We start from the raw sequence: 25,981 nt of genomic DNA, 5'->3' as shown, positions 1-25,981 counted from the left end.
CCCAATTTTTATTACATTTTCTGGTACATATTGATGTTCTTATGCTGTGTAGAAAGTTTGAGCCGATTCTGACTTCAATTTTTCAAGTTACGACCATTTTAAGAAATTTGCCAAAATCTGAAAAATACATGCTTTGTGCTAAAATTTGTACTAATTTCGATGAGTCTAAAAGTCTTTTCACTAAATGTAATAATATCTCACACTAAAAATAACATAATAAAATATATAATATTCTTTGTTACTAAAAATAGCCTAGGGCAAAGTTGTTAATTATTTCGGGGGCGGCCGAATCAAATCCAACAATATCAAGCATTCCTGGATCATTCGGATCAGCTATTGAGAATTTATTTGATGCCATTCCACAGACAATCAGCTTAGCATCAATACCTGTGGCCTATTAAGAGAGAATAATAATATTTATGACAATATAATATAAATGATAATCATTTATTATTACTTTTCTGTAGTTCTTTAACGCTTCAGTTGGATGTATTTTGCCAAACCATGTCTCGCTGTCTGTGTAAACTATAAAAACGTCAATTTTTAATTTCTTTTGTTTGGCGTATATCATAGGCAGTGCACAGTCTGTTCCTCCCATTGGGATCTGAAATAGAAAAAAATTAGCATGATTACCCATTAAAATTTGTGATAATTACCCTTGATATGGCAGTTGTGGCCTCATCGAGATTCATGGAAGGTTTTATAGGGACTTTGACAAGCTTGTCCGAGAAACCCATCAACTCGTAATTACGCTCGACCCGAGCTAAAAATATTTTTTTTTTAATTTTAGAAATAGTTTGGTTGCTTACCAGTGACCATCGCCATTGCTGCTGATGCATCACGACAGGAAATAACTCGAGACCCCATCACGGGACATGTCATTGACCCACTGACGTCCAGGGCAAGCAAAAACCTTTTACCGGTTGGCTCAACAAACTGAGAAAGAAGGATAGAGAGAGAGAGAGAGAGGTTGTATCAATTAAGTTTTAAGGATAGAGAGAGGCATTTAAGTTTCAATTTACTTTAAAGGAGAGGTAGAATGCCTCATTGAGGGCTGAGGTGATGTTCTTATCAACGTCCCATTTCAGTTTTCCCCTGTCCCCATGTCCTTGTGCATACGTCTTCAAAGCCAGCAGGATGTTAAATGGATGTATTCGTGCTTTTTGAAGCAGTGTTGCATCCCTTAGACGTGAGCAAACGTTTTTTAGGTGATCGGACCGAGGGGCCAAGAGACCGATGCTCGACATCTTGCCAAGGTTACGTATCATGGCAGTCATTGGCATACCATTCAACAGGGCAGCCCAAACCTGGTGAATAAAGAAAAGTAATATTGATTGCATTATTATATAGTTTTTATCTTCCTCTCAATTTCTTAGATTATCACTCTATTATAAAGTGGCATTTTGCTAAATAGATATAATTAGCTGATCTGAAAAAGCCTAAAAGGTACTAATTTATTGTTACTATTCATTTTATTTAATAGAATTGTTGGATACTAGTCTTATTTATTGCATTGCTAACTCTTGAACAGTGTACAAATGACATTGCTAGATAAACTGCAGGAATTTTCTTTTGCTTTCAAGTAGACACTTACCAACTGTGAGTTGAGATGTATCGATGGTACATGCTCCCTCACTAGCCCTTTCTCAGTAATGAGTTGCACCAGGTACCTCTCATCACAGCTTTTTGCTGTCTCAACTGCCAGCAAAAAAGACATGAGCTCATCAATATGAACATCATCAGTTGACCCAAACTCTTTATTGCACTCATCGTAACCTTTAACAATGTATTTAAGAACGCATGCCAACCCTGGAGCTTCTGCTTTCAAATGGCAAAGTCGCAAGAGGTCACGATGCGACCAGCCATCCCTCTGCTGGTATTTTGTGACAGCCATTGCTAGAGATTTGGGGCTCTTAGTCAAGTACCAGTTCTGTATAGCGCGGCGATGAGCTCGCCCCCATCCAGACCCGGCACTCATTGCTTCTGCGAAAGAGACAAATGTGAACAAATGCGTTGGTATGCGACAGATTGAGTTGAGAGCATCGTAAGCTGCCTTTTTGGTCTCTGGGTCGTCGTCTCTCGCGCATAATGCCAAAGCAAACAAGATGGGGTCCTGCTTTGGGGTTCTACCGTCCAAACTGAACCTCAGTATCTCTTTAACGACCTCAGGGCCGTTTCCAGACTTAATTAAGCGGAGTATGGCCTCGGCATTCTCCTTGCCGAGCTTCTTCTCGCTTGTGTAGTACGTGCCGCCCTCGGAACCGAGAACAAGAAAACGCCTGAGCCTTGTAAAGTCGTTTACAGCAAAAGAGTAGCCCCCGGCACTGTTTGGTACCTGCCCGGGCAGGGGAGCTGTCTGGGGAACTGTCTTGGGATCTTCTTCTACCTCCATATATTCAGCCATTATTCTCCGGACCTTCTCGAAGCTACAGGACTAAGAGAAGAGTCAAAATGAAGAGAAAGTGCACTGTCACTTTAGAATTTATGCCAACACAGGAATTTCACTTCTTGGTGCAATTGCCCAGCCACACCCATCCTTGCGAGCTCCACCTTTCAATTACGTGGGCGGCTCGTTGTCATGGAAACTAGACTCGCATAATTAATAATGGCCGCCGAGAGGGATGGCGCGGTTTCTTTGGTTCCGATTCCTTGTGTATCAATAAATGAACTTATGGAACTTAAAACTGGGGCACTCTTAAAGAAAGAAGAGTAAGCCAATAAATTTTTGATGTAGAATTATTTTGGAAAATTTAGCATTCCACCAAAAAGCAGTAAAAGGGCTAAAAAGTAAACTGTTTTTTTATTAATGAGCTTTTAAAATTTATTATATTGTAATGAATTTTGTAGAAGGACTACACCTGTTGGAAGAATGACTGCACCTACTGCTCATGAAAGGGAGAAAATTTTAAAAGAAAGTAAAATGAGAAATGCTAAACCTACTACTACACTTCATTTCACTACTTTTAAATTCAAAGTAATAGATATCCCAGTATTCAACCTTTTGTGATGATCTATATATAATTTATTTTAAGGTTCAACCAACTGTAATGCCAAGATTTAATCCTCCATCCACTGCACCAGGCAGTGCAGGTACATGTACATGTACATTTATATTGGAGGCGGATTCCCATTAGAAAGAGCAACTTACTTAGTCTTTTTGTGAGATCTCTGCTTTATCCCGCGAAAAATGGCTTATTAATATCCTTATAAACATGTCATATTTGTCTTATAGGAAAATTTCCACTCTATCCGTCATCATCACCGTCAAGGTATGCCCCAAGCATCTTCTCTCCTCTCCACCGAAAAAGTATAGCAAAATCTCGAGAGCTTGGCACAACTTCCTCCGAAACAAAGAAAGAAATCCTCACCATTGAAGCAGTTTCAGTCTCGGCTGAAGAAGAGGCAGAGAGATTCGTTGCTGCTGCAAGTGCTCCTCAACATACTACAGAAGAAGTTATTGAAATGCTTGAAAAAGACTTAGATAGAAAGGAGGAGAGTGCTCATAATTCTGAAGCTACATGTACATGTACATGTATGAGAGATGAGGAAGCAGAGGAAGAATTTGCAGATGAACTTGACGATGTTGTGCCACCACTTCAAGATGAAGCGTCTGAGCATACCCTAGCTCAAAGAAAGTGGACACTTCACCGTCGATCTACTCTGTGTATTGATGATGAAGTGGTGAACTTCAGTGCAGATATTGATAAGAAGACAAAAGCCATTTTAAATAAATGCAGAGGTGGATTAAAAAATAGTCTCATATTTATTTTACAGTACATGTACATGTATACATGCAAAGGTGAAATGAAAATTGATGAGCTGGAGCACATTCCTTCTTGGATGAAAAACGAATATGAAGACATGGTACTTGAGCTTGATGCTATTACTTACTATGTGCATAGGCAGGTTAGCTGCACGAGTTAATAATTGTATGTTGTATATTTTACAAATAGGCAGAGAGAAGTCTTCAGCACTATACACCAAAATCAGTTGTGGTACATGATGAGATGAAGCACTTTTATCCATTGTGTATTCCATGTACATGTGCTTTCTTTCTCTTTTTGTAGCTAATTTCTTCTACAGTTCCTAAATCACGTCAGTTGCTCTTAGCTCTAAAGCCAGGAGTCCTTGGCCTCATTTATGTAATGAAAATTAATTATTGTTTCTTAAAGTACATGTACATGCTTTTCTTTCATTGTAGGATGTTGCTACTGAGACGTATGAAACACTCTTAAGTTAGCATTACAACTTGAAAAAGATTTTATTTCTATTATAATTTGTAAATAGCTAAATTGAAAGCACTGCTCAACAGTTACATGGTTGGTGCCAAAGCGAGACGTCTTGTATTTGTTTGCAAAGTACAGTTTGATTTTAAAAGTTTCTTTTTTATAATTATTTTTATCATGCATTTAGGGTGGGCCTGGCTATTTCTACATTTTGAAGTCGAATCCCATCACACCTGTCAAGCTATTGGCTGACATCAATTTACTGAGGTGGGGGAAATTTTGACATTGTATATTTATACATGTATGTATAGAAACTAAAAATTCTCACCTTTTCATTTTTGGTGAAAGTTGGCCAAAGATTGTGTACTATAGCACAGGGACTTTTGAGCAATGTTAAAAATTTGTAAAAAATTAAAATGTGATTGAAATCAGCTCAGATTTTTATGCAACATAAGTACATGTACAAGTATCAAAATAAGCTATAAAAGTGAGGAATTTGCACCTTTTCTTTTTTTGGTAAAATTTAGGTCGGACCCTGTGAGACTTTGGTCCAATATTTAAGCAACTTTAAATGTATTTTGTAAAAAAATCATAGTTGATAGGAATTGGCTCAAACTTTCTATGGAACATAAGAGCATGTATGCAATGTGCAGTTTATGTTAAAATAATACATATTCTCTACCATGCCAAATTTAAAGAACCAATCAGAATGCAGAATACCAGGTTTCTAAATCTATTAGAAACTTGGCGGACATAGAGGTGGGGGCAATCAGCAGCTGGTTGTTGTTTTGATAGAAGGTTGGTTATGCACCTCCTCCGTATCCGGTTTCTATGGTATTTATTAACCTCACTCGGCACTCTCTACGCTTAAGCTCTTTTTAGTCCATTTGTCGAGCTTGGTTGCCTAGCCTGTTAGATTATGTTGTACGTATGTCAACTGTGGTCTTATTATCTGCAGCTGGTAGTTGTTTTTCAAATGTCATGGTAGCTAGAAGTTGGTTATACACCTCGGTATCCGTTTCTATGGCATTTATTAACCAGGCTCATTAGGCTAATAAATACCATAGTCCGTGTATGACCTGTACGACCTATACTTAATTGTAATAGATTCTGGAAAGGTGTTGGTAGCAATATGAGCAAGATTTACATAAATCCATCAGTTGTGCATCTCATGGAGTGCAACGTGAATGGAAACTCCCAAGGAGAAGAAGTAAGTATCACTAGATTGTAAATGCATATATATACATGTGTATCTACAGTACTTGTACATGTACATATCTGTATATTGCAGCTATTGAGCAATCTAGAGTCCACTATGTTCTGTCACAAAGTAAAAGTTGAATCGCCGCTTGAATTAGAGCCCAAAGGTACTAAAGTCTCGAAACTTTATGAGCTCATGTGTTATTATTAGGGAGGGATATGATTTCTGCTTATTTTGTTCCCGAGAAGTTTAAAACGTGGAAGTCTCGCCGTTATTCGAAAGTGCAGCTATACAAATAAGAGTTTTATAACGCTTTTAAAGTTTCATAAACACAATTACATGTACAATGTAAATAAAAATATTTTGTTTTTGTTTTCGGAGATAGCTTTTTGTGCGAATGGCTGCTAATCACTATCAAAGAAGCAGCTTCCTCTTCCTTTGTCGCTGATTGTCACCCTTAACTGCTGAGCAATTTATATTTCCCACCTCAATCCCTCCCCCATCACCTTATATGGAAGTAACTGGATGGAGGAGACTTCTGATGCTACTACTTGCTGTCTTGTCCTGGACAAAAGCTGGTTAGAAGAAGTACCAAAGATAACTTGCAAGGAGCTGCAGGAAACGGCAAAACTCTTACCTGGGTAGATATTTTTAGCATCATTAATCATTTTTTAATATTTTTTACCAGGTTGATAAACACTGAGAAAAAAGAAGGTGAAATGACTGAGGAAGAAAATAGGTTAGCTAGAGTCATAATTATTGCATAGTATTAATGCTTCCTGTTTATGCACTATAGATCAAGCCCTCTGGCCAGCTCTGGCAGCAGTACACAGCTAAACCCCAGGCCATCACTAGTCAGTCCAGATGATGATCAAGGAATTGAATTGATTGCAGACTTAAGCATAAGAAAGAAATCAATGAGCAAGAACAAGCCTCCACAAGGTGTGCCTTTGGTGCCATATGTTTTCTGTGCAGAGGTTATCCCTCAGCATCCATGCATTGTACAGCAGTATCCCCAACATCACGGGCTTGTTCCTGACATGTCAATTAAAGGTATCAGCTGCTTTAATAAGGCACCCAATCCTTCTGGATTCTCTCATTCTCCAAACCCATTGGTTAGCAATAGGCTAGCAATGCCCTCATCTGATAGAAGGAGCTCAATACCAAAGCTGCCCCAAATAACAGCTTCACCTAAACCCCTCACTCAACCCAGCAGACCTCATCATTATTCCGACAATCCGGTGCGTTGCTCGGCTCGCTTGGTTTCATCAAACAGCCATAAAAAACCAGAGGTCCCACTTCCGTTGCAGAATGTTCGTCAGCAACATCAAAAGCCTTTACAAGACACAAGCAGGGCCATGCATCCCTCGGGAATGGTACATGGAGCATTTCCTTGTAGAAGGAAGCAAATCACTCATCCTGGTTATGCAAAGAGAAATGCATTGCCTGTTGATTCTACTCGACCTGTGGTATCTTATAGAGCAACGGCAACACCTGTACATCCTGAACCTCACTTCTATATTAATCCACAGCCTCAAGTTGCTAACCCACGTGGTTATGCAAAGAGAAATGCGTTGCCTGTTGATTCTACTCCACCTGTGGTATCTTATAGAGCAACGGCAACACCTGTACATCCTGAACCTCGCTCCTATATTAATCCACAGCCTCAAGTTGCTAACCCACCTGGTTATGCAAAGAGAAATGCGTTGCCTGTTGATTCTACTCCACCTGTGGTATCTTATAGAGCAACGGCAACACCTGTACATCCTGAACCTCGCTCCTATATTAATCCACAGCCTCAAGTTGCTAACCCACAGCCTCAAGTTGCTAACCCACGGCCTCAAGTTGCTAACCCACGGCCTCAAGTTGCTAACCCACGGCCTCAAGTTGCTAACCCACTAAAACCTACTAATGTACATGTAAAAGCACCTTTTGATTATTTGCAAAAAACGTCAAGGAAAATACTGCTACGCCGACCAGCGAAACCAACCAAGGAGATTGAACCAGTTGAAGAACAAAGCCATGCTCTTATTGAGGAAGAAAGCACTCCTGCAGAGAAAGAAGAGAGAATTAAAAAGATAGTACGCAGGGCAACTTTCCTTCACCTTAATGAGACCGATGAGAAGGCAAATTACCTTGTTGACTTCACACATGTAAACCTGGATCCAAGAACAAGAGAAATAATCAACAAATTCAGAGGTTTATCATTTCATTGATGATCCATTTCTAAATAAGCGTAATACCAAATAATTTAGGTAGTGTCATTTGCAAGCTTGACAATCTAACGGATGAAATAAGAGAAGACTATGAAAAGTTCCTAGATGATATGGATGCTATCCATTACTATAGAAGAAGACAAGTATAAAAATAATTTAAGTTTGCATCCTATAAGACTACTATTGTAATAATAGGCTGAACAAGTGCTAAAGGATTACTCACCAAGATCACTGCTGGTATAAATGCCATAACTTTGTCTTTACATGAATGACAAGTTTTTAGGCTATATCTTCTGCAATGCCAAACATAGAATTGCTCCAAGCAGCTATTAAGCCTGAAGTCCTCACTCTAGTTTATGTAAGAGGACAATTTTTGCTAATATTTTGCATTTGGTGTCATTATTGTTGTAGGATTTTAAAATGGATTCTTATGTCTCCCTGTATAGTAAGTACATGTACATATAAACACGTTTTGTATAAGAGGAAGTGTTTATGATGGAACAAACAAACCTTTTTAGGGAAAATGAAGGAGCTGCTTGATGACTACATGGACGGTGCTAAAGCAAAGTCCATTGGATTTGTATGCAAAGTAAGGAATTATAAATTAAAAAAAAGACTTTCTATTCTTATTGTAGGGTGCACCTGGATATATGTATTTATTGCATGGGAAGCCAATCACTCCAGCAAAGCTACTGAAAGATATTGACCTGCTGAAGTTAGTTTACTGCAGTCCATGTACATCTCCATGCAGTACATACTGCATGTACATACATGTCCATGTACATACATGTCCATGTACATACTGCATGTACATACTGCAGTCATGCAGCATGTACATACTGCATGTACATACTGCAGTCCATGTACATACTGCATGTACATACTGCAGTCATGCAGCATGTACATACTGCATGTACATACTGCAGTTCATGTACATGTATATCAAACTAATTTTAGAAATTTCCTCTTTAGTTTTGCAAAAACATGTACACTTATGTATACATGTACATGTAATTGTATACATGTACATGTAATTGTATACATGTAGGTTCTGGAAAGAGATAGGTTCCTTAACGAGTAAAATATCAATTGGTAATCTTTCAGTAGTGCATCTAATGGAAAGCAATGTTGCTGGAAACCCACAAGGAGTTGAAGTATGTTATATTGCACTTTTTACTAATAATTATTGACACATTTAAACATGCATGTACTAACATACCGAAACCATAGACCCTGGACTAGGTGTCAGACCGTTGTACCATATAGGGGGTATAGTTCCCAGGGAAAATATTTCACGAAAATCACCTTTCAACCTATTCACAAAATTTTTTTTTGCATTTTTCTTCTACTGACTATTATCATTGCTATTATGAGTATGATGAAAAATAATTTTTATAGATAAAAAATGTCACAAATTTTTTAAAACTGTCAAATTAGCGAAATTAAAATCCCTGTGAAATATACCCCCTACTGTATATGGTATTTTCTCTATTTTTCATAGCTTTTGAGTAATTTTGAAGCTGCTATGTTTACAAATAGAGTGAAAGTGGTTTCTCCACATGAGTTAGAGCCAAAAGGTAAGTTAAACTCTTACCTTTGCAATTGTTAATGTGTCTATTCTTGAAAAGGACGTGAAATGATTCAAACTTATTTTTTCCCGGAGAAATTCAAGATGTGGAAAATGAAAAGAAATTCCATACTGAGATTGTATCCATACTGAGATTGTATCCTGTTAAAGACTAATCAATGCACTTTCTTCATCAAGAACAATAATATTAATGTGAATAATAATTAATGTACACTGTAAATAATGGGAATAATAATTAATTTACACTGTAAATAATAATTATTAATGTGTTGTTAATGTGAATAATGTATCAAATAATTTATCAAAATAATAAATGATGTTGTTGAAATTAACAAAAAAACACACAAGTGCCAAGAGGATTAGGTGGGAGTGTTTGATGTGGTCGTATTGTGTAGAGCTGGTTTTAATATCAGACTCCTTAGATAAGCTAAGAAGGACTGAACTGCTGTCTTGTTCTTAGGCAGTGGCATTACCTAAAATACATATGGGTACTAGCATGTTTTTCTACTTTATAATTAGCAGCAGGCGGGAGCTTCTCTCATTCTCTCTTTTCCTCACCCTGTCAATAGTGTGCACGTGTATTTGACCTGTCTTGTTTACTTTGAAAGTTGAAAATGCATCCAGCAATATCCTAAAGCACAAACAAATTATTACACTAGAAAGTCCTGATCAAAGCCATAATGACAGTGTACTGATAATGTTGTCACAAAACACACAGAGTAGTTTAGAAATACTTCGAGTCCTGTGAGAAACCTCGTGGCACTCCCTTTATTCTCCATCGTGCTTCTATCTTGCTCTCTTCGGGGTTTTTCGTTATCTTCAAAAGTTCCAGGGTAGCATTACTGTACAAGCAACAGGTTAGCCATTTTAATGATCCTAAGCATAATCTGTAGTTGGTGAGACCTCTATAAAAATTATTAAAGAGAATGGTGGAAATGAGTGGCTTCAAAAATTACCTCACCGATAGGTTAAATCTTATGAAGTTATTTTCAAATAAAACATTGCTGTCGTAGAGAAGTCTATAACTGTGATCGCTTGATAAAAACTGGGGCAACTAACAATATCAATAGTGTTAATGTTAATTTCATGTCCCTCTTACCTCTTCTCTTAGTTTAAATAGTATGTAAGATAATTGTCCAATGTCCGCCCGATTGTCAGTCACTTTGAGAACCTTGCGGTCTTTTTTTGATGAATCAAGCTTTAAATTTTCCATTAAATATACATTCTTCGTTTTGTAATGTTTTACAGATCGGGGTGTGGTCAAAGTGGGAGTGGCACTTCTCTTTCTTTTCGTAGCCAAAACTGTGCTCGTTTCTGGATTCATGAATCCCCACCCATTCCAAGATTGAATGATAGGGCTACTAAAGTATATAAATGGAGGCTCAGAGCCACTGGTGGTTGTTGAGGCCGAACACTTAGAATAGAAACGGCCAGCAATGGAGTTTGCAATACGAGGAAATGATGGCCTCAATAGCTGCCGACGAAGCATGCAAAGAGGACCTAGCTGAGTCCCACAATGGCTGCAACAAGAAGAGAGGTGTCCTACGATAAAAAATATAAGTATTGTTACAGGTTATTACTGTAATCTTACCCACGACAGACATTATATCCGTATACCTAATGAAATCTCCGGATTCTATTTAAAAATACGGAGTCTTAACTTTAATAAGTGGTTATTAAAGATAAAATGGCTACCTACAGCCTTCCTTCTTCACTCTCTTCCTCCTCCTCTTCTTCCGATAAAGACAATCCTTCAACCAGTGGGGCTGTCTCAGAAAGTGATCCTAATCGCCAGCCTCAGGCAAAGAAAAAGAAATACTTCAGCAGAGAGCTAAGATATATGATGCATGGCTTTGGAGATGATCCAGTCCCTTATAGCGAAACTGTGTCTATGCTTGACGACATGGTAGTCCATTTCATAACAGAGATGACATCAAATGCTTTAGAAGTCGGTAAAAAGGGAAAGATACATGTTGAAGACATACTCTATTTGACGCGTAGAGACCCCAAAAAGTATTCTCGTATCAAGGAACTCCTCCAGATGAACGAAGAGCTCAAACAAGCGAAAAAGTATTTTGAGAACACGCAAGAGGACATTTAGCAAAACTACATATACAACATTCAAATCTCAGTATTAATAATAATAAAATTATTTATAAGTATTATTATAATTATGAATTTGAAAGTATTGCATCAACATCTACATTGAGTTTATCTTTATCAATGACAGACGGGCTTTCTAAGCTATTTCCCGCCCCCTCTTTGCTGCTTTTCCTGCCCCTTTGCTTCTTAGAGTCAGTAATAGGAGGAAGTGTTCCCACTAATGGTACGATTGGTTTCGACTCAGTCCATCCATGGCTTAACTTCCCTTGCTTAGTTCTTGTGCTTAATAATTGTTTTGATGAAGATTTTACAGTCACTACTTTCTCCTTCGACATTGTATTGATCTCGAGTGCAAATTCTTCTAATCTCTCATCATTGTGTACAGGGTCTTCTATCGGTTCTTCAACAACCCACGAGTCTTTTTTAGCTTTTTCAAGCTGCACTATTTCATCTCCAGGTTCTTCGACATACTCTATGGGTGTCACAGGTGGCAATAGGTGCTTGCTTAGTGGTCTTGGTAATGGAGAGTATCTTTTATTTGAGGTTGATCCTGTCATGGCTGATGCTGATCTGAATGAAAAGTGATAAGTGTTGATGGCTGAAAAAGAACGCCTCCCGTGGATTATAGACTTATCCAATGGACCTGTTGCAATTAATGCACATACTGCAAGTTATCACTTAATTAAAATTAATGCATACCACTAAAATGTCTTGAGGCTGGTCTATTGACAGGAGCTGTGAGAGATCGCTGCATTTGAGAATTTCTTTTCGGTTTGACTAAAAATACAATAAAAAAAAAACAAAACAATGAATGAACTTCTGCTTCTTTCATATCCCTCCTGAATTAGGATCCTCTAACCTGAAACTATTCCGAGACAAGCTTGAGATGTGAGCTGAGGGTCGGACTGAAGACCCAGTGGACGCAGCCTATTGCGAAATGAATCCAATCCATTAATGACATTGACAATATCAATCCACAATATCAAACAAACCTTCCACTTTTCAGTTTCCCCCTGCATCTAGTGAACATGGTCCCGCCTGATGAAAGTGTTTCGAGTGATGACGACTCTTTGTCGATCGGCGATGCAAAGTTTGCTTTGAAGAATGAGTGATACTGAGAGAGTCCTATGGTAGTGCTTAGCTCAAGCATCTTCCCTGGGTGAACTGAAGATACCTAGAGTGTAACATGCAATTTAAGATAAACATACATATTTTTGCATCTATTTTTCCATAGAGTATTGTGTATACAAATGCTGTTTATCACCTTGGGTGGGGCTGGAGGTAGTGGAAAACGGTCATTCTGTTGTGATGAGTGTCTTTGGACGGCTGAGTTAGGAGGTACTTTAATCGTAGAGGTACTAGTCTGGACTGTGCTCTCTGCTAAAATGAGAAAAGTCTTTAAAAACAGCAAGAAAAGAGGTTTAGGCTCACCTTCAGTCATTTTGCAGCCACGCCCAAAAAAAACGTACACCCACGGATGACCACGCCTACTTAATGACCATCTTATTGCGCATGCGCAGTTGACACAAGCGGGTCCATAATAAACCACGCCTACATTTAAAAATGGCTGCCAGCACCAAACTGGCAATAAGTTTAACTCACGTTGAATACACTGAAGGTGAAACCTCCTTTTTACTAGTATGTAATTATTAGTATCATTTGCAGGAGACAGAGTGGGATATTTGCTTGCCTGGAGCAGCCTCTTTCCAATCTTCATTCTCATCTCTTTTCTGACCCTGGTCGCGATCAGACGTGACCTTTTTACCGTAAGAGAGAAGGGGAGAGAATGGAGTATATAAACGTTCAAAGGGGGGCAGCGATAGCGTAATTAAGCAACGATTATTAATTGAGAGCTCCGCCTAGCTTTCATTGTTGTGTCAAAAATTAATCTGACCTAAAATTAGGTTTTCTTTTTTACTGGTCTTCTATTGAATGAGAGTCTTAATATGTTCCTCAAGTATACCATAAAAGAACCAAGACCAAATTCCGGTAATTAGAAAATTAGAAAGCTTGAAAATTAATTTCAAATATTTGTTTTAGATATATCGAGTGCTGTTCTTAGGGTGGAGTATGGAATGCCTTCAAGCCACGCCCAGTTCATGGCATTTTTTGCAACTTTCGTCACTTTGCTTCTTTTTGTGAGGTAATTAAACTCACCTCTCTCTTCATTTATATACAAAATGTACATTTTATATGTAAGTGAGTGTGTATATAATATTATGCGTCTTCTTATGTAGAGCCACACTCTCAGAAGATATTAAGGACCTCCTGTATAAAGTCATTGTCTCTGTGGGAGCTTGGGGTGGGGCTATTCTATGCGCCATTAGTAGGTAAATTATTATTAATTATTATTTATTGTTATTATTGTTTTGTTGAAGGGTTTATTTAGGTTATCATACAATTTCGCAGACCATCTATGGCAATTTAGTTGGAGTTTTGTCAGCTTTAATTTGGTTCTCTATAGTACATGTATGTGTTACATATATATTTACTTTTCTTGTATCACTTCTTTCTTCCTTCCCTTCTAGTTTCTTGTTACTCCATATTTTCCTAAAATTTATTACTGGTAAATAATAATGATGATGATATCATTATAGATTATGCTTATGTTAAACTTTTGTTAGGAGATTAAACGATTTTTTAATGTTTAAAGACTTCTCTTTGATCCCAAACTGTCTCTGGTATGAGTACACAGCAGTGAGACATGAATCAAGGTTAGTCAGTGGAGAGGGAAGAGGGTCGTGCTAGTTTTTAATTCAATTTTTAGGACGAGACTAAAACGGAAGAGCATGCACGAGTAATGAACTGCTATCTTGTTATAAAAATCTATTTTTTATAATATTTACGATCAATTTTACATCAAATCTTACTCTGGGGCATCCAAACACGTCTTAACTGTATTCGAAAGAAATTGATCTTGCTATATTGTTTCGGTAGAATTGCGCTTTCAAGTTGTTTTCTAGTACTACTTTGGCACCTGGGTAGCCAAAGTTTGTAGCGTGACATTGGCTCCTGATAAAACTACTATAGAAATCACTAGTATTTGCTGCGCTAAAAATAGAATCAACACTTGTTTCTAAAAATAAAACTATATTTGCCATTCATAGCTACACTATTATGGTCATACCTTTTGCTTTTAACAATGCAAGTTGAGTTGGCTCACTTTTCTGAAAGCTCAGCAAAAATTAATATGTGACCCATGGCATCACAGATACTATGGTTGCTTGTCAAGTTCAATTAACTAGAAGTAAAATCCATCTCCCTATACAAGCTCTTACAAATGTGGAGTCATGGCTACCTTCCCTTTATAGTTTTCTATGTGACAGTGACATGTATAATTTATGATAATGTTGTTTCATGTACTTGTATTTGGATGCAGTAAATCATCACTGTTAGATCTAGAGGGAGTTTAGGAGACTTTTTGTTTCACATATTTGATATGCGTCTCCTGAGTTCTCCCATTTCTTAGCTTATGGCCTTTCAAGTTTAGGCTAGATCTTCCATTTTTGGTTAGATTGGTCTCCCAAGATTTATCTTACATCATCATGTTAATGAAGTTTTGTCAACAAATTTACATTTACTCATATCTTCTAAAATTTTACCGATTCATATAGTCTGCATGCAGTTACGTGACACTTAGTCTGTTATTTTGATGAAATTGAAATTTATTTAATTAATTGAAGCAGCAAGAATTAATTATTATTATAATATTACAAAATTATTTACAGCTGAAATTGCTTCAAGTGTTTATTTTACTGTGTCACTTAAAACTGAGTGAGACAGTAGTAATACTCGTAAGTATCAGCATTCTTAACTGCTTTATCAGGATCATCTTTGGCCAGTTGCTTATTAGCAGATGCTCCATAAGTATAATCGTCAGTATATCCAAAAGCGTGAGACCATTCGTGAGCAAGGATACCTTCTTTAGTAGGATCACCATTACTCTTACAATAGACCTGATAGTTGTTATATGCTTGACACAGGTAGACCTTAGTGCCTCCTTTGTAAGTGTATGCATTCCAGTTGGATTGACAGTTGGAAGGCTCAATGACGTAAGTCACGGTCTTGCTAGTTAGCCCATCCACGCAATCCTGGCAGACCTTTTTCACTTTAGTAGCACGTGCATCAGTATATGTACCAAACCAAGTCTTGTAGAAGTCACTATTACTCACGTTATTCTTAGCATCACCATATTCTTTGCAGAGTTTCTTGTGGGCATTGAGGATATCGGTTCGCTTACTCGAAGTACCTCCCGTGAAACTAGCAGTAGTGCAGGACTCAATAGTGACAGAACCTTCGGACTCAACTTCATCTTGAGATGGAAGGGAGAGATAGCGAGCATTCTCCAATTGTATGTAGGCAGCTGCTTTAGCATTCACCTCTATTGGCATTTGCATCTCATTGAGTACTATCAGTGGCCTGATGTACTCAACAGTATAGCGACCATCATTGATTAAAGTGAATGCTTCATTGATGCGAACTGTTGCAGAAACCTTTTGACCTGCCTTGAGGAGGATATACTCATCCTTTGTTGGAGGGCGACGATGAATGAAGATTCCTTTGTAATCCAGCCTTCGTAATCCAGCCTTCGTAATCCAGCCTTGTTCTTTGTGATAAACGGCAACGAATTGAGAGAGGAGTCCCTCAAGAGGAGTGTTACGCTTGAGGAGATAGTAATCCTCATCAGCAACATTGAGGAACTCAAAAGTGCAAGCAACATCAGAGAGAGACTGTTCACAAGACATGTCAAGGGACACTGGCCATCCCCTAGTGAGAATATACTGCAATAGAAATTGTTAACAATAAATGCACTTACTTGTCCAGGGCGATGGCATAAGCCACGCAAAAGAGAAGAGACACAAAAGTCTTCATTTCTGTAATGATATATCTTCTCTCTATATCGATTTCAGATGATCTTGAAAGCAATGTGCAGTTAAAGCTCAGTTTCCTCTCAATATATAATATCTCATTGTCTTTGTTTCTTGTATAGAAGAGACAATTGAGCCATTTCTTTTACAAGACATTTCAAGCTACCACGTGGATAGTGACAGCTATCGTAATTTCTATCACCAGCCAATGTCACGCTATAACTCTTGGCTACCTGGGTGTCAAAGTAGTACAGCTACTACTTTTGGCACCTGGATCTATAGTGTGACATTTGCCTGCTAATTTTTTTACTAGTAGATCTATATTTGTTGTGCTAAAGATAGAATCATCACTTTTTTCTAAAAATAAAACCATATTTGCCATTCATAACTACACCCTTATGGTAATACCTTTTGCTTTTAACCATGCAATTTGAGCTGGCTCATTTTTCTGAAAGCTCAGGATAAAATTAATCTGTGAAACATTGGATCATGGTTGCATGTCAAGTTCAAAATTTTTAATTTATGCCAAATTTTAATATAAACTAGATTTATTATTATTATAACTGCTTATTTATTAATTAAAATGGCTATGTGTAACCTAATGGCATCTGAATCTGTTAGTTGATCCTAACTGGCTATATAACCTGTCTAGCTAGACACATTATCTCTTGTCACTATCATTTTCATTCCGGCAGCCCCAGCTAGTATTTGAAGAACTTCTGAATGCCCACATTAGTGACATTACTACCTATCACTATATTATTTTATTTAGTCCAGCCAGTACCAATTCATACAGTAACAGTCTACATGTAGTTATGTAACACTTTGTCTATTATTTTGATGAAATTGAAATTTATTTAATTAATTGAAGCAGCAAGAATTGATTAATTATTATATATTATATAACAAAGTTATTTACAGCTGAAATTGCTTCAAGTGTTTGTGTACTGTGTCACTAAAACTGAGAGAGACAGTACCAATACTCGTAAGTATCAGCATTATTAACTGCTTTATCAGGATTACTTTTGGCAAGGGCCTTATTAGCAGTTGCTCCATAAGCATTATCATCAGTATATCCAAAAGCGTGAGTCCATTCGTGAGCAAGGATACCTTCTTTAGTAGGATCACCATTACTCTTACAATAGACCTGATAGTTGTTATATGCTTGACACAGGTAGACCTTAGTGCCTCCTTTGTAAGTGTATGCATTCCAGTTGGATTGACAGTTGGAAGGCTCAATGACATAGGTCACGGCCTTGTTAGTTAGCCCATTTACGCATTTATCCAAGACGCCTTTCACTTTAGTAGCACGTGCATCAGTGTATGTACCGAACCAAGTCTTGTAGAAGTTATTGTTGCTCACGTTTTTTTTAGAATCAGCATATTCTGTGCAGAGTTTCTTGTGGGCATTGAGGATATCGGTTCGCTTACTTGAAGTACCTCCCGTGAAACTAGCAGTAGTGCAGGACTCAATAGTGACAGAACCTTCAGACTCAACTTCATCTTGAGATGGAAGGGAGAGATAGCGAGCATTCTCCAAGTGCATGTAGGCAGCTGCTTTAGCATTCACCTCTATTGGCATTTGCATCTCATTGAGTACCATCAGTGGCCTGATGTACTCAACAGTATAGCGACCATCATTGATTAAAGTGAATGCTTCATTGATGCGAACTGTTGCAGAAACCTTTTGACCTGCCTTGAGGAGGATATACTCGTCCTTTGTTGGAAGGGTACGATGAATGAAGATTCCTTCGTAATCCAGCCTACGTCCTTTGTGATAAATGGCAACGAATTGAGAGAGGAGTCCCTCAAGAGGAGTGTTACGTTTGAGGAGATAGTAATCCTCATCAGCAACATTGAGGAACTCAAAAGTGCAAGCAACATCAGAGAGAGACTGTTCACAAGACATGTCAAGGGACACTGGCCATCCCCTAGTGAGAATACAGCAATAGAAATTGTTAACAATGAATGTACTTACTTGTCCAGGGCCACGGCACAAGCCACGCAAAAGAGAAGAGACACAAAAGTCTTCATTTCTGTAATGATATATCTTCTCTATATCGATTTCAGATGATCTTGGAAGCATCGCCGTGCTGTGTTTATATAGAAAGTTAGAGCTCAGCTTCCATTCATTATGTTATGTCACTTACTGAGACATTTCAAGCTATCATACTAATCCATAGACAGACAGGTAGACTTTTGACACTTATCATAATTACTTTCAGCAGCTACTACTTTGGCATCTCAGTAACTAAAGTCTATGGCCTGACATTGGCTGCTGATAAAAATTACTAAAGGTGTCACTAGCAGATCTCTACCTGTCTAGCTGTGACTATAGCGCTGATAATATAGATCATCACTGGCTCTACTTTTAAAATATAACATGTAAACTATAACTACCCTATGATGGACATAACCTTTGCTTTTAACTATGCAATTTGAGCTGGCTCACTTTTCTGATTGGAATCAGGATAAAAGCCCATAAAAACAACTTAATGTTTTTAGTTGTGACTGGTTAATAATTTTCAATATTAATTAATCCATTATATTTTAATACTAAAATGGCGATAGGCGAAGAAGTAAAATCCATCTCTCTATACAAGCTCTTACCAACGTGGAGTCATGGCTATATGCTTCCCTTTTTAGTTTTTTACGTGTCTTTGTTCTGTGGTTGGGTGTATTTTTTCGGCAGTTTAATAGAACACAATGAAGGGCTGTTGATATCAGTGGCAGTAATTGGGGCTGTAAACCTGATGACTGCTTTATTTTGCGTCTGGTCCGTTGATGTGAGGTGCCTCTTAACTTGTAAGAAGGTAATTATAATGACTAGTCCTTGCTTTTAATATTTGACTTCATTTTTATATGTACATGTACATGTAGTAGTGCAATGTCCATATGCCATCATTGCCATGTGGGTGTGTGGGTGGGTGGCTACTATAATTACGCCATTTATAGTTCATGAATACTATATTATTAGAAATGGTCATAACTTTAAAAATTTAAGTCGGAATTGGCTCAAACTTTCTACATAGCATAAGGACATCAATATGTATCAGAAAATGTCATAAAAATTGGGGGTCATTTTTAGCCATTTTTCCAAAAAAAAGCATGGGCTATAGCCTTGGGTATTTTTCAGATTTTGGTATATTTTTAAAAATGGCCATAACTTGAAAAATTTAAGTCGGAATCAGCTCAAACTTTCTACATAGCATAAGGACATCAATATGTATCAGAAAATGTAATAAAAATTGGGGGTCATTTTTTAGCCATTTTTTGGAAAAAAGCATGGGCTATAGCCTTGGGTATTTTTCAGATTTTGGCAAATTTCTTAAAATGGCCATAACTTGAAAAATTTAAGTCGGAATCAGCTCAAACTTTCTACATAGCATAGGTACATCAATATGTATCAGAAAATGTAATAGAAATTGGGGGTCATTTTTTAGCCATTTTTTGGAAAAAAGCATGGGCTATAGCTTTGGGTATTTTTCAGATTTTGGCAAATTTCTTAAAATGGCCATAACTTGAAAAATTTAAGTCGGAATCAGCTCAAACTTTCTACATAGCATAAGGACATCAATATGTATCAGAAAATGTAATAAAAATTGGGGGTCATTTTTAAGCCATTTTTTGGAAAAAAGCATGAGCTATTATTCATTAACCAGTTTTAAATAGGTCTACATAGGTAATGACAAACTAAAAACATTAAGTTGTTTTTATGGGCTTTTGTCCTGGTTCCAATCGAAAAAGTGAGCCAGCTCAGATTGCATAGTTAATAGCAAAGGTTATGTCCATCATAGGGTAGTTATAGTTTACATGTTATATTTTAAAAGTAGAGCCAGTGGCAGTGATGTTCTATATTATCAGCGCTATAGTCACAGCTAGACAGGTAGATCTGCTAGTGACACCTTTAGTAATTTCTATCAGCAGCCAATGTCAGGCCATAGACTTTAGCTACTGAAGTGCCAAAGTAGTAGCTGCTGAAAGTAATTATGATAAGTGTCAAAAGTCTACCTGTCTGTCTATGGATTAGTATGATAGCTTGAAATGTCTCAACAAGTGACAGAACATAATGAGTGGAAGCTGAGCTGTAGAAAGTTTGAGCCGATTCCGGCTTAAATTTTTCAAGTCTTGGGTGTTTTTTAGATTTTGTCATAATTTTTTAAATGGCCGTTGGAATTTGCGCAAACTTTCTACACAGCATAAGGACATCAATATGTATCAGAAAATGTCATAAAATTTGGGGGTCATTTTTTAGCCATTATTTGAAAAAAGCATGGACTATAGCCTTGGGTATTTTTCAGATTTTGGTATATTTTTTAAAATGCTCATTAATCAGCTCAAACTTTCTACATACATGTAGCAAAAGGACATCAATAGTTATCAGAAAGCGTATTACAAATTATTCTCAATAGGTTTCATTACAGACTGCATCTCATGTTAAAGTAGTGCCTACCCTAAACAACGGCTCGAAAGAACTTGTTCCCCTCATACGCAGCAACAAGGTACTAATACCCTTTGTTGTCATGGTACTATCAATCATGTGACCCTCGTGTGATCATCCTAGGGTGACGGCAGCACTTCGTACAGTTTCATGTTTCAGAATATAAAGTATGTTTACGAGGAAGGTGAGTTCTCTCCGGTACAGTTTCCGGTCGATTTCGAGGTTGAGTACTACGTCAAGAATAAAGGGATTTCATCCGAAGACAGCATCAAAACTGCGACTGAGAAATACGGACTGAATAAGTATTTTTGATTACATGTAGATAGATATTTATTGATGCTTTGTAGACTTAAAATTGTGTCTCCTGAATTTTGGGAGCTCTTTGCCGAAAGGGCCACTGCTCCATTTTTTGTTTTTCAGGTTTGGAAGTTAAATTTATTAGAGAAATTTATTATTAATTTTTTCTCTCTTTCCCTTTTTAATTTTTATGTCTTCTCTTCTCTTTTTTAGGTTTTCTGTGTCGGCCTGTGGTGTTTGGACGAGTACTGGTACTACAGTCTCTTCACTCTTCTCATGCTGGTACTGTTCGAGTCACTTCTCGTCCAACAGGTTAGAAAAACCCGTCAGTCTGGTGAGATTCTCTCTCTTTAGCAAAAGAGGAATCTTGCAGACATTCAGAAAATGGGATCTGCTCCTTTCAAGATCCTTGTAAGACATCACTTCTATTATTATTATTATTAAAGTTATTGCAGACATATCGACTAGGCCATTGGTCCAAATTAGACTCCGATAAACTGCTCCCCGGGGACATTGTGTCTTTTGGTAAGTCCTTTCCTTTATGGGTGTGTCTCCTATTCATACAGGGCGGAGTCAATCTGGTCAACTCTCCCCGTGTGACTTGTTGCTATTGAAAGGCTCTTGTATCGTTGATGAGTCGATGCTAACTGGTGAATCAGTCCCGCAAATGAAAGTGAGTACAAGAATACACCATACAAGACGATTTATTGGCAAGGAATTAATATTGGCGATTGACGGTTCTACATGTATGAAGAAACCGCTAATATAAAATCTGTCATTTTGTTTCAATCTGAGCATGCTCAATGGCACGTGGCACAAAATCGCCAATATAAATCTGCTAATTTCTTTCCACAGACAAATTCGCCAAATATTACTCCCGCTAATAAATCATCTTGTACAGTACTGTATAGTGCACCTGTACTTGTACATATTTGTATAGTAGGCAATGGGATAAGTGATGGTTGCCAAAAGTGTCAGTTGGTGGCTTTTATAATTAATAATTTTGGAGTTTTGTGTCATTGATGTTGCTTGGAATAAATGAAAAAGTCACCATTACATGTATTACATGTACATGTATTAATATTTGATTTCTAATTTTTATTATTTTTATTATTATTATTATTATTATTATTATTATTATTATTATTATGTTTATACATTGCAGGAGCCAATAGATGTTAATCTTTCTCCCGGAACTACTCTAAATATTGCCCGTGACTCCAAACTCCACATGGTATCAGGAGGTACTCGAGTCGTCCAACACACTCCGCCCGTTAAAAGTGGGGCGGAGCTTAAGTCTCCAGATAATGGCTGTATCGGATTTGTATTACGAACTGGCTTCAATACGTCTCAGGTGGGTGTGGTTTTAACATAGGCGTGGCCTATAATGGGCGTGGTCGTAGGGTAAGCTTCTAAGGACGATGCTGTTTGGCGTAAAGAGAGTCACGGCTAATAACTTAGAGACTTTCATGTTTATCCTCTTCCTCCTCGTCTTTGCTATAGCAGCTTCTGCTTACGTTTGGATAAAAGGTCCTACGAATATTAATTTTAATTTGTTATCAACCATCGCTAACAGGAACAGAGAACCCTGAGAGAAACAGATACAAGTTATTCCTAGAGTGTACTTTAATCCTCACTTCCGTGGTACCTCCTGAACTACCCATTGAATTATCACTGGCTGTTAACACTTCATTGATAGCACTCGCCAAAATTGGTTAATGAATCTCTATTTTTTTTATCTCACTCTCTTCATTTCATTTATTCATATTTTCTTATATTTATATTATTACATTTATATTAATTATTTTATTTGTTTATTTTTATGCTTCATATTTCTTATCTCTCCAGGCATTTATTGTACCGAGCCATTTCGGATACCATTCGGTGGTAAGGTTGACGTATGTTGCTTCGATAAGACGGGGACATTGACCAGTGATAACCTAGTCGTACAAGGAATTGCAGGACTAGACAGGTAGGTACATGTACACATGTACATGTATTTGTATATCTAAGAAAAAATAATGTACATGTACATGCATAATTGCATATATGTGTGTGCAAGATATTTTGTCTATTCTGCTGTATCCTTTATTACCACATGTAAAAGTACATGTACATATACATGCATGTAATGTAATTTTGGTTTAAAAATCTATAGCATGACTCCTGTGACATTTGCTGATGATAAAAGAAGCTACAACGTGGGTCACTACTGTACCTGTCTGTGTATAACTTATCTAGACACATCATCTCTTGTCACTATCATTTTCATTCCGGCAGCCCCAGCTAGTATTTGAAGAACTTCTGAATGCCCAGACTAGCAACATTATTACTTGTCACTATATTACTTTATTGAGTCCAGCCAGTATTTGAAGAGCTTCTGAATGCCCATTACTACTTGTCATTACATTTTCTATTCAGTCCAGCCAGTATTTGATCTCTTTATCAATGAGTGCATTATTTACATGTATATGATCATGTTGCTTCATGTACATGTACATGTATATGATTATGTTTGTATTGTATTTATACATGTACATGTACTTGTCATGTACATGTATTTGACACATGACTTTGTGCTTGATGTACAAGTCATCATTGTTAGATGTAGAGTTGAGGAGACTTCTTGTCTACCATATTTGATCTATGTCTCCTGAATTCTCCCATTTCTTAGCTTATCAGTTTATATTACATGTTTATGAAGTGTTGTTAACAATTCAATTTATAAATCTTCCAATTCATATAGTCCACATGTACATATACTCTGTCTATTTTATGCACTAATTGTGTAATAATGTTCCCATTCTCTCTCTCCCTCCCTCTCTCTCTCTCTCTTTCAGCTCCAGTACAAAGCTAGATCTGGTGGATGCAGCAAATGCTCCACTGATGACACAATGTGTCCTTGGGTCCTGTCATTCTCTCTCATTGCTGGATGGAGAGATTATAGGAGACCCACTAGAGAAGGCAGCAATATTATCCATAGGCTGGAGATTATCAAGAAGTAAGACCTCTCTCCCAAATATCTTACTCTATTCTTTTTTTGAGGTGATTCGGTCAGAGGTTCAAAGTGTTCTCTTAGCATCATTCACCGTTTTCATTTCTCCTCTTCCTTGAAAAGGATGTCAACCGTTTCTTCAATGACACTACCCAACATCACTCACATCTCTTGTGTTAAAGGGGCACCTGAAGTCATCAAGACTATGGTGGGAGAGAGAGAGAGAGAGAGAAGATTAATTTTATTTTGTCACGAATCCTAAAATATTAGTGGGGATTTTTTGGTTCTACACATGCTTAATGTGCGTGGCAGCTGCTAAACTGCCAGCAAATATCTTAATTCCCTCCAAAATTTCTGACTACAAGATTCATTATAACTTAGTTTTACATGCACCTTACTTTCTCTATCCCTCTCTCTTTCTCTCTCTCCTTCCCTCAGTTACGTGAAGTTCCTCTCAATTATGATGATCTTTATCTTAAGTTAGCAAGAAAAGGTGCTAGAGTGTTAGCGCTAGGTTACCGTGATCTTGGTCCTCTCTCGCCTCGTGAAGCAAACTCCCTTAAAAGAGAAGACATAGAGAAGGACCTCACCTTTGCTGGCTTCATAGCCATTTCTTGTCCTCTCAAAAGATATACAAAAGACTGTGTAGAAGAGCTTCAAAAATCATCGCACCATGTAAATGAATGAAGTTTCATGTGACAATAATGTCATTTTATTTTATTTTATTTTTACTTTTTTATTTTCTTATCTCGTGGTTATACAGTAACACTACAGATGTGTGTGTGTGTGTGTGTGTGTGTGTGTGTGTGTGTGTGACTATTTTTCTTTTTGTAGGTAACAATGATCACTGGAGATAATCCACTCACTGCCTGTCATGTAGCTAAAGAGCTTAAGATTACTAAACTGCCAGTCATGATACTCCAGGAGGAAGAAGAGGAGGGGGAAGGGGAGGGAAGGTGGGTGTGGCAGAGTGTGAAAGGTGACGGCAGCGTAGCCTTTGATCCAAATAAGGAAGGAATTAGTAACCTCGTTCAGACTAATGAATTATGTGTGACTGGAAAGGTAATAAGTGTTAGATTGTGTGATACTTTAATTCTTTAGTGTTGATTATGTAATTATCTGTACATGTACATGTGTATCTTTCTTTATTATACGCATGTACTTGTATTTATTTTGTTCTTTTCTCTTCTTAGGCTATTGAATATTTAATGTCTTCAGGTGGTCAGAAGTTACTCTATCAGCTCCTCCCATCAGTTAAAGTCTTTGCTCGCGTTTCTCCGAAGCAGAAAGTGATGATATGATAATATTAATTTTATTTTATTTTTTAATAGGAATTAATTATAAACGTGTACAAAGCGTGCGGTTTTTATACATTAATGTGTGGGGATGGCACTAACGATGTGGGGGCGTTAAAACATGCACATGTTGGTATGGCAAGCGATTCATTAAAGGGCGTGGTTATACGTGTTTATTGATTACATGTAGGTGTTTCACTTTTGTCTACTGTCCGTATCACACCTCAAAATGATGACTCGGCAAAAAAGGACCAGTTGGCTAGACCTTCACTTTCGTCTGTCAGGTGATGCGTTGTGATGTCATGTGACCTCATGTGATGTCATCTGATGTCATTATAGGCAGCGTAAACCTATAGCTGGGAAGGAAGGAGGAACTCAACAGAAAGCTCTGCCTAGAAATGTAGAAGAGTTAATTTTTTGATATACTTTTTGTGTTTTTCTTTAGAAATTGCTACACGACATTTTGATGAAAAGTGAAGAAGGTCTGAAAGATCCATCATTAGTTAGGCTGGGAGACGCTTCCATAGCTTCTCCTTTCACGTCCAGAGAAACAAACATTAGATGCAGTGAGATATTGCAGATATAATACTAACCTACGTGTATGTTGTATTCCTCCCTCTCTTTCTTTCTCTCTCTCTCTCTTTCTCTCTCTCTCTTTCCCTCTCTCTCTCTCTCTCCCCCTCTCTCTCTCTCTCTCTCCCCCTCTCTCTCTCTCTTTCCCTCTCTCTCTCTCTCTCTCTCCCCCCCTCTC

At 37.6% G+C, this 25,981-nt stretch overlaps 10 protein-coding genes across 10 annotated transcripts in view; 5 read left to right on the top strand and 5 right to left on the bottom strand.

Annotated features, from left to right (window-relative positions):
• Positions 1–154: 154 nt before the first annotated feature.
• Positions 155–2,530, bottom strand: LOC100634688 (60 kDa SS-A/Ro ribonucleoprotein-like). Its single transcript, XM_003386598.3, has 6 exons — positions 1,595–2,530; positions 1,023–1,307; positions 810–936; positions 657–763; positions 458–604; positions 155–394 (listed from the first exon to the last, which is right to left on the bottom strand). The coding sequence occupies exons 1-6, from the start codon at positions 2,402–2,404 to the stop codon at positions 242–244; spliced, it is 1,629 nt and encodes a 542-aa protein (XP_003386646.1). The 5' UTR covers positions 2,405–2,530; the 3' UTR covers positions 155–241.
• On the top strand, positions 2,523–5,726 carry LOC100634565 (uncharacterized). The gene is made up of 12 exons (XM_003386597.3): positions 2,523–2,709; positions 2,755–2,787; positions 2,848–2,974; positions 3,033–3,090; positions 3,233–3,906; positions 3,954–3,995; positions 4,068–4,161; positions 4,288–4,358; positions 4,414–4,493; positions 5,334–5,436; positions 5,518–5,593; positions 5,638–5,726. Exons 1-12 carry the CDS (start codon positions 2,606–2,608, stop codon positions 5,724–5,726), a joined length of 1,551 nt encoding a protein of 516 aa, XP_003386645.2. The 5' UTR covers positions 2,523–2,605.
• Positions 5,098–9,545, top strand: LOC100636578 (uncharacterized). The gene is made up of 14 exons (XM_011405657.2): positions 5,098–5,436; positions 5,486–5,593; positions 5,638–6,068; positions 6,116–6,166; positions 6,224–7,626; positions 7,683–7,786; positions 7,839–7,880; positions 7,927–8,001; positions 8,055–8,088; positions 8,162–8,232; positions 8,279–8,358; positions 8,692–8,797; positions 9,145–9,220; positions 9,272–9,545. Exons 3-14 carry the CDS (start codon positions 5,953–5,955, stop codon positions 9,361–9,363), a joined length of 2,250 nt encoding a protein of 749 aa, XP_011403959.2. The 5' UTR covers positions 5,098–5,436; positions 5,486–5,593; positions 5,638–5,952; the 3' UTR covers positions 9,364–9,545.
• Positions 9,504–10,859, bottom strand: LOC109581963 (uncharacterized). The gene is made up of 6 exons (XM_019996480.1): positions 10,823–10,859; positions 10,331–10,773; positions 10,188–10,285; positions 9,966–10,136; positions 9,790–9,862; positions 9,504–9,704 (listed from the first exon to the last, which is right to left on the bottom strand). Exons 1-6 carry the CDS (start codon positions 10,833–10,835, stop codon positions 9,591–9,593), a joined length of 912 nt encoding a protein of 303 aa, XP_019852039.1. The 5' UTR covers positions 10,836–10,859; the 3' UTR covers positions 9,504–9,590.
• Positions 10,860–10,892: 33 nt separating this feature from the next.
• Positions 10,893–11,453, top strand: LOC100636453 (transcription initiation factor TFIID subunit 13-like). The gene has a single exon (XM_003386611.2). The coding sequence runs from the start codon at positions 10,919–10,921 to the stop codon at positions 11,330–11,332; it is 414 nt and encodes a 137-aa protein (XP_003386659.1). The 5' UTR covers positions 10,893–10,918; the 3' UTR covers positions 11,333–11,453.
• On the bottom strand, positions 11,339–12,806 carry LOC109581962 (uncharacterized). Its single transcript, XM_019996479.1, has 6 exons — positions 12,766–12,806; positions 12,599–12,714; positions 12,327–12,508; positions 12,194–12,261; positions 12,034–12,111; positions 11,339–11,977 (listed from the first exon to the last, which is right to left on the bottom strand). The coding sequence occupies exons 1-6, from the start codon at positions 12,773–12,775 to the stop codon at positions 11,403–11,405; spliced, it is 1,029 nt and encodes a 342-aa protein (XP_019852038.1). The 5' UTR covers positions 12,776–12,806; the 3' UTR covers positions 11,339–11,402.
• A 44-nt stretch (positions 12,807–12,850) lies between these two features.
• On the top strand, positions 12,851–14,203 carry LOC100636326 (dolichyldiphosphatase 1-like). The gene is made up of 9 exons (XM_019996481.1): positions 12,851–12,952; positions 13,000–13,100; positions 13,239–13,323; positions 13,375–13,477; positions 13,572–13,664; positions 13,713–13,803; positions 13,863–13,900; positions 13,959–14,048; positions 14,102–14,203. Exons 1-9 carry the CDS (start codon positions 12,898–12,900, stop codon positions 14,133–14,135), a joined length of 690 nt encoding a protein of 229 aa, XP_019852040.1. The 5' UTR covers positions 12,851–12,897; the 3' UTR covers positions 14,136–14,203.
• Positions 14,204–15,059: 856 nt separating this feature from the next.
• LOC105312767 (extracellular protease-like) lies at positions 15,060–16,263 on the bottom strand. The gene is made up of 2 exons (XM_011405664.2): positions 16,151–16,263; positions 15,060–16,101 (listed from the first exon to the last, which is right to left on the bottom strand). Exons 1-2 carry the CDS (start codon positions 16,204–16,206, stop codon positions 15,099–15,101), a joined length of 1,059 nt encoding a protein of 352 aa, XP_011403966.1. The 5' UTR covers positions 16,207–16,263; the 3' UTR covers positions 15,060–15,098.
• An 837-nt stretch (positions 16,264–17,100) lies between these two features.
• LOC105312764 (extracellular protease-like) lies at positions 17,101–18,285 on the bottom strand. The gene is made up of 2 exons (XM_011405656.2): positions 18,181–18,285; positions 17,101–18,133 (listed from the first exon to the last, which is right to left on the bottom strand). The coding sequence occupies exons 1-2, from the start codon at positions 18,234–18,236 to the stop codon at positions 17,158–17,160; spliced, it is 1,032 nt and encodes a 343-aa protein (XP_011403958.1). The 5' UTR covers positions 18,237–18,285; the 3' UTR covers positions 17,101–17,157.
• Positions 18,286–18,742: 457 nt separating this feature from the next.
• LOC100636200 (manganese-transporting ATPase 13A1-like) overlaps positions 18,743–25,981 on the top strand; it is a 9,045-nt gene continuing 1,806 nt past the window's right edge. Inside the window, exons 1-21 of the mRNA XM_019996477.1 lie at positions 18,743–19,015; positions 20,615–20,704; positions 20,767–20,945; positions 20,991–21,063; positions 21,154–21,252; positions 21,295–21,351; positions 21,396–21,465; positions 21,507–21,613; positions 22,106–22,294; positions 22,344–22,470; positions 22,517–22,654; positions 22,789–22,912; positions 23,781–23,941; positions 23,986–24,143; positions 24,374–24,610; positions 24,770–24,997; positions 25,129–25,224; positions 25,267–25,363; positions 25,421–25,514; positions 25,570–25,630; positions 25,676–25,796. Coding sequence (XP_019852036.1) covers positions 18,764–19,015; positions 20,615–20,704; positions 20,767–20,945; positions 20,991–21,063; positions 21,154–21,252; positions 21,295–21,351; positions 21,396–21,465; positions 21,507–21,613; positions 22,106–22,294; positions 22,344–22,470; positions 22,517–22,654; positions 22,789–22,912; positions 23,781–23,941; positions 23,986–24,143; positions 24,374–24,610; positions 24,770–24,997; positions 25,129–25,224; positions 25,267–25,363; positions 25,421–25,514; positions 25,570–25,630; positions 25,676–25,796 — 2,758 coding nt within the window. The 5' untranslated portion in view covers positions 18,743–18,763. The remainder of the gene's footprint in view (positions 19,016–20,614; positions 20,705–20,766; positions 20,946–20,990; positions 21,064–21,153; positions 21,253–21,294; positions 21,352–21,395; positions 21,466–21,506; positions 21,614–22,105; positions 22,295–22,343; positions 22,471–22,516; positions 22,655–22,788; positions 22,913–23,780; positions 23,942–23,985; positions 24,144–24,373; positions 24,611–24,769; positions 24,998–25,128; positions 25,225–25,266; positions 25,364–25,420; positions 25,515–25,569; positions 25,631–25,675; positions 25,797–25,981) is intronic.

This window comes from Amphimedon queenslandica, unplaced genomic scaffold (genome assembly GCF_000090795.2).
Source record: "Amphimedon queenslandica unplaced genomic scaffold, v1.1 AMPQUscaffold_13409, whole genome shotgun sequence".
Classification (NCBI taxonomy): domain Eukaryota; kingdom Metazoa; phylum Porifera; class Demospongiae; order Haplosclerida; family Niphatidae; genus Amphimedon; species Amphimedon queenslandica.
The sequence above is the reverse complement of the archived record's forward strand: the minus strand, read 5'-3'. Positions and strand labels throughout refer to the sequence as shown.